Source organism: Pygocentrus nattereri, chromosome 19 (genome assembly GCF_015220715.1).
Source record: "Pygocentrus nattereri isolate fPygNat1 chromosome 19, fPygNat1.pri, whole genome shotgun sequence".
Classification (NCBI taxonomy): Eukaryota; Metazoa; Chordata; class Actinopteri; order Characiformes; family Serrasalmidae; genus Pygocentrus; species Pygocentrus nattereri.
The window spans coordinates 35,180,897-35,186,698 of record NC_051229.1 but is presented as its reverse complement, the minus strand read 5'-3'; the positions used below and the strand labels follow the sequence as shown (position 1 = coordinate 35,186,698).

At 43.4% G+C, this 5,802-nt stretch overlaps 1 protein-coding gene across 1 annotated transcript; it reads right to left on the bottom strand.

Annotated features, from left to right (window-relative positions):
- Positions 1 to 492: 492 nt before the first annotated feature.
- On the bottom strand, positions 493 to 5,008 carry sptssb (serine palmitoyltransferase, small subunit B). The gene is made up of 2 exons (XM_017691757.2): positions 4,651 to 5,008; positions 493 to 805 (listed from the first exon to the last, which is right to left on the bottom strand). The coding sequence occupies exon 2, from the start codon at positions 764 to 766 to the stop codon at positions 524 to 526; it is 243 nt and encodes an 80-aa protein (XP_017547246.1). The 5' UTR covers positions 767 to 805; positions 4,651 to 5,008; the 3' UTR covers positions 493 to 523.
- Positions 5,009 to 5,802: the final 794 nt, after the last annotated feature.

Genomic DNA, 5,802 nt, shown 5'->3' with positions numbered 1-5,802 from the left:
GGAACGGAATTTTTTTAAATTGCTCTCATAATGCGTGCAGTAGGGGTTTAAAGCTATGTAGAATTTGGGGATTTGGAGAACTCTCTGGTGCAAATGCAGAAATGCATGCAACGTGCAGAACTTTGTGCAACGTGAGTTGTGCTTCAGCCTTCTTCCCTGAGTAGATGAATCTGATGATTGAGGGTGTTGAAAGAAAATCATTTAGTATCATCATATCTTTAGCACTATAATGTTGATTTTGTATTTGAGACCTAAACATTGAGCTGGACCTTCTTCTTGAGCCTGTGCATGTGGTGTTAATACATAAAGATTTTCTTTTCTCCTGACTCATGAAATCTTACATAGTGCAGCTTTAAGTAGTGACTACAAACTACAGGTGCAGAAACTGGATTCAAGGTCTGGATTCGAAGACCTCTGTGGAACCTTTGAGGTCAGTAACTCATATTTACCATAATTCCAAAAGCACATGAAGGCACCAAATAGCCCCGCCCACTTTCCCCATTGTTTTTTTTTTTTTTTTTTTTTAGTTCATCAGCGCTACTGTACTTTCAGGCTGCTCCCCGCACAGTCCGGAGAAGAACTCCAAGGCCAGACGCACATGGATGGGCACGAAGACGTAGGAGGTGTAGACCACCATGGCCACCATGGTAAAAAGGACCGTGTTGAAGATGGACTTCTCCCAGGGCTCCAGCACGTAGATGCCCGTGATCAGGAGGTACTGGTAGTACAGCCAGCCCATGTACTCTCGCATGTTCTTTACATCCATGCTTCAGTCTTAATTCACCCCACAGTGGTCAGCAGGAGGCTGGCAGGAGTGGGCGTATATGCAGCACATGGAAGAGGAGAGAAAACAATATACATTATGTTAAGGAAGTGTTTATGGAGGTCTTTTGCCTAGAACGCTTCCCTGTTCTCCCACAGAAATATTTTTATTCTATAGTTCCTGGAACGAAAACTGTAGCAACAAGCGTAATTTCCCAAGGGGTCATCAAGAAACTGGTGGAAAACATACAACCCAAAGGAAAAAAGGCACTTTGCACAATCCTTATATATAAGATAATAAGTCATTTTAATTTAATTTAATTTAATTATACACAAGCCTCTTTACCTTTATTACTGCTTCCATTCTTTTTAACAAACTTGCTTTCAGTTTTTCACAGAAATCTGGAGCCACACCTCCAAAGTTCAGTCTTAGAAGTTTGTTGTACTTTCTGCTTTTTACCATCAATTCAATTTGAAAGTGATTGCAAGTATAAATTTTGACTCATCAGCCCAAAAAACTTTCCTCCACATCTCAACTATACTAAGAAACTACTGTTTGTCTAATGGAGACAGTTTCAGTGGTCTACCAGGTCTTGCACTGGTTAGGAGCCCCATTTTCTCTCCATCCTTTACTCCAGTTTTGGAAACTCAGTGTCTCCTGAGAAATTAATAATTTGTACTTAATGGCTGCTCTGACTGTAAAATAAGTGTAACTGTCTGACTGTAAAAAGTGCTGCACAGTGCTGAACCTCTCAGGACTAGGCCATGCACGCAGCCTGGGCTAGAGTAAGTACTCCTCGCGTCTCACGGGACCATGTGTGATATATGCATTGGAAACAGTGCATTGAGTAGCGTATTTAAACAGCAGTGTATTTAAATGTGCTTCATAATTCTACGAACCCCCCTGGGCAATTAGAGGTGTAAGTCAATATCTCCCATCATGTGGTAATGCCCTGTGGGGGCAATCACCTTCCAGATTCTACTGAGACCCCCCCAGCCATGACCCCCCCCCCCCAATCATCCCATGCAAACCACATATAAATAAATCTCAAGTATTCATTAAACTGCTGTGTTATTCTGACCACAGCTTGTATAAATCAGTTATTACTCCACTGTACGCCTTACTCTTTTTTTCAGATTACTCTTGGTTGACTGGCAGTAAAGGCCAGGTGCCGAAGGCATTGCGGCACATGGGAAACTTTATTAACAAGCGCGTAAAAGCTGTGAGTACAAGCCTACGACTGTGCCTTGCTTTGATTTGTACAGGTGGTTAACGAGAAAGTAATGCATTCCAGTGGCCTCTTGGTACAATAAGGCCGTTACTGGTGGATTTCTTAGAAAAACTTGCAGGCTATTTTGGACAACGTTAGGCGATTTGTTAGAACAAGTGGTTGTAGTTAATGGTTCATAGTCCTAGTACATGAGTCAAGGGCAGATGTCATGGTTCACCTGTGTCAGTCGAGACAGGTGCCTGGCTGGGGAAGCATAAACAAACCTTGGCAGGTAGAACATTCCTCAAAACCATGTGGCAGAGACAAGCAGGGACTAGACATGATATTTCTAATAGAAAGGGATATTTTTTCCTTATTAATTCTGTATCTGGTGCTGCTGTTTGATTGTCACTGAGCGTTCTTTGCTGTAGTTGCACTTCTATACAGCTGAAAAACTGTAAAATAATTAGACTAAATAAGGCTGTTTTGGATTGCGGACAGTGTTGGGGCAACTTGGTACAAAGCAATGCATTACAGCATTTCTTTTTTGTAACAAATAACGCACTACAGTATTAATTCTTGTCATCACATTACAGTTAATGGCTTCATAAGAATAATATTACTTGTGTTACTCATATGTCTCTAAGAGAAGAGTATTAATCATGCAAGATGCACTTGAATATATGAATATTCTCTGTATAGATAACCCTTGTCTTACCCTCTTGTTCTCTTGACAGGCCTTTTAAAAGGTGTTTACTGTGATGGGCTTTTTTCTAAATAAAGTACTGGAAATGGCTGTTGGGTTTTCTCTTGTACAGTTGTGCAGATCTGCGGGCTTTAGAGAGTAACTCAGAAGTAAGTATCGAGTAATTAAATTTCTTTCCAGGATGTAATAAGCAGAGGTGTGGACTCGAGTCCTATGGCTTGGACTCGAGGCCGACTCGAGTCACGAATTTGATGACTTTAGACTTGACTCGAGAAAATCAAGAAATACTTGGGACTCGACCTCGACTTGAACACCAGTGTCTCGGACTCTGACTTGGATTAGACCGTAATGACGCGGAAACACGCAAGACTCAAAGCGGAAGAAGTGTCTATGTTCAAATATAATTTTCTTTAAAAATCTAAGTAGTACAGTACTACTTGTAAAACTCTGTGTAGTAGCACTGATCTTTGTGTGTACCAATACGTCTGTCATGGTTATCTGTGTAGAATGGATTTTGTATTTTAGTTGGAAGGGTAAAAAAATAATAAGTAATAATATAGAGCCACATGCTGCTAATGTGCTGTCATTAAAATGCTACAGTTATTCAGTGCTATGGCCTTAAATTAGCTGAAGAATAAATACTGACTTGTTTAGGACTCGAAGAGTAGGACTACTGACTTTGGACTCCACTTGAAACTTGCTTGTACTGACTTGGGACTTGATTCGGGACTTGAGTGTGAAGACTTGAGATTAACTTGTTACCTGCAACTTAGTGGCTTATATGAACTCATCCCATTACAGGTGACATACAGATTGCATAGAGTCTCAGATGGACCTGCACCTGTCAGGGTTGCTTTTAGTGTAGTGGCATCTTCAGAACCTTTAACCTGCAACTTCACTGTTGTCAGATCAAATCTTCGTGTCTCTAAAATAGAAACTTTAGAGGAGAAGGAAAAAACCTACTTTACTTTTAATGTAAGTCAGTGGAACCAGACGTTTTTCCAAGTCATTTTGGGCCTTTTGTTTTGGTCCGTTCATCATGACATTAACTCACAATAAAAAGTGCAACAGGCATTTTCAAATTATGTCATAAACTGAAAAATAACAAAATGGAGATATGAGGTTTCGTTCCGACAGCAGCGATATTTTAAGTTGACTCCATTCACCTCGCCTTGATTAATGGTACGCTAGTGGATCATTAAAGAGAATTCCATGAATTTTCTAAAATTTTCTGCATAATTCATTTATTGAGTCATTGTTGAGCTGATTTGTTGTGAAATGCTCCATGTGTTGATAGGAACCAGACGTCCAAAGATCCCTCACATAAAGATATTACAGTAAATGGTTATGAATAGGTCACCTGATGTCTGAGACATTGTTTATGATTTATGTCTAAGACCTATACACGGCACGGCGGCACATGCAAGGCACTGTAGTCCCTCTTTTTAGATATACCACACTTTCCCCATCATCATCATTCCGTATAAAACTCAGAAGGTACCTGTAGGATCACTGGTGGTTTTGTATAGTAAATAACATGGCTACATTTGTGTTGTGGACAGTGCAACATCTGGCTCCTATCACCACCACTGTAAAGAAATCTAAGTCGGCAAGTTTCTCTAGGATGTAGCATTTCACCTCAAACCACTCTGAACGACCCTGTTAACATATGGATTGAGCTGTGCTGAAATGTTGAACACATTGGTGGAATTGGTCACCTGATGTCTGTTTTGTGCCATTTGCACTGTGCGCACCTGACGAAAACTCCCCTGGACACACAGAGGCCAAACAACCAGACGTGTCTCTTCTAACACATATCTGATCATTTCTGTTGCTTTTGTCAACAGAGCGGTTGGAAGACAAAGTCTTGATACTTCCTGTCTGGACTGCGCTCACCTCGTCCTGCAATGGTCATTAGATCCGCTCAGGACTGACAACACTAAGGCAACGCCAAGCTGAATGACCACTCACCTCCTCGAGCTGGGGATGTCCTTCAGAGAAACTTGGCAGCGGGATGCTGGGCACGTCCTGCAGCTCCTCCGCTCCGCTGAAACGCGAAGCTGCTCGACCAGTTCGAGAATGGGCAGGTCACGCAGCGCTCCTCGACTTTAGGCCAGACACCACACCCACCCACGTCTCCTTTCACGCCTCACCTGTGTGCGCGCGCGTGTATGCTTGTGTCTACTCTGGCAGGTGTAAATCAGGAGACTATGTGCCTGCGCGCGTGTGCGCGTACATGTGTGCGCGCGTGTTTTCCTCTGTGCAGGTGAAACGCAGCAGTCCATGCGTAAAACTGTCCAGGAGACGAGCCTCTCCGCTCAGCCCCGCCTCTCCCTCCAACCCTCCGCCCCCACCACTCACCTACCCACACACACACACACACACACACCCACACACACCCTCCTCTCCTCTCCTCTCCTCTCACCAGGAGCACCGCTGGCGCAGCCCGGTTGTGAGCGCGCGCCCCACGCGCCAACTCTGACTCCGTGCCGCAGAGTCTCTGCGCCCTTCCTCCCCGCGCGCCTCCTCGGTCATGATGCTGCAGTACGGCGTGTGACGTCAGCGCCCATCAACGCTGACTCCGTTTGTTTTCACCACCTGTTTTCCGGAAAGCCCCGCCCCTTACACTGCGATTGGCTAGTAGCTCGTGTTGTTATGACAGGCTGCTAGTGTTACTTGTGAGTACTAGGAAATTCCCAGTGGAGGGCTATAATAATAATAATAATAATAATAATAATAATAATAATAATAGTAATAATAATAGTAATAATAATAGAGATTATGATGATGATGATGATGATAACGGACGAACTGCTTCTATACGAAGTCAACTGGCACAATGAGCTAGACCCAACCAATCACAGTTGAGGGGGCGTGGTTTGCCTGAATACGGGTGTAAAGTTAGAAGCCGCTGCAGTGACGGATGGGAGCGGAATTGAAAACGCTGAAGCTGCTGTTCTCTGCTCTCCTGTGGGCTGTAAACACGACACGGGCAAGGTTTCTCAGCCTGACCATCACAGGAGTTACGTAACGTAGCCAGCTTACAGAGTAAAACCCCCGAGCTGAAACCAACGGTTTAATGAATTCATACAAAATCGGATGCACGTCTGTAGTGTTAAACTA

Bases quoted from the DNA above. Each gene is read 5' to 3' on its own strand.
- sptssb (XM_017691757.2), bottom strand. From the start codon at position 766: ATGGATGTAAAGAACATGCGAGAGTACATGGGCTGGCTGTACTACCAG.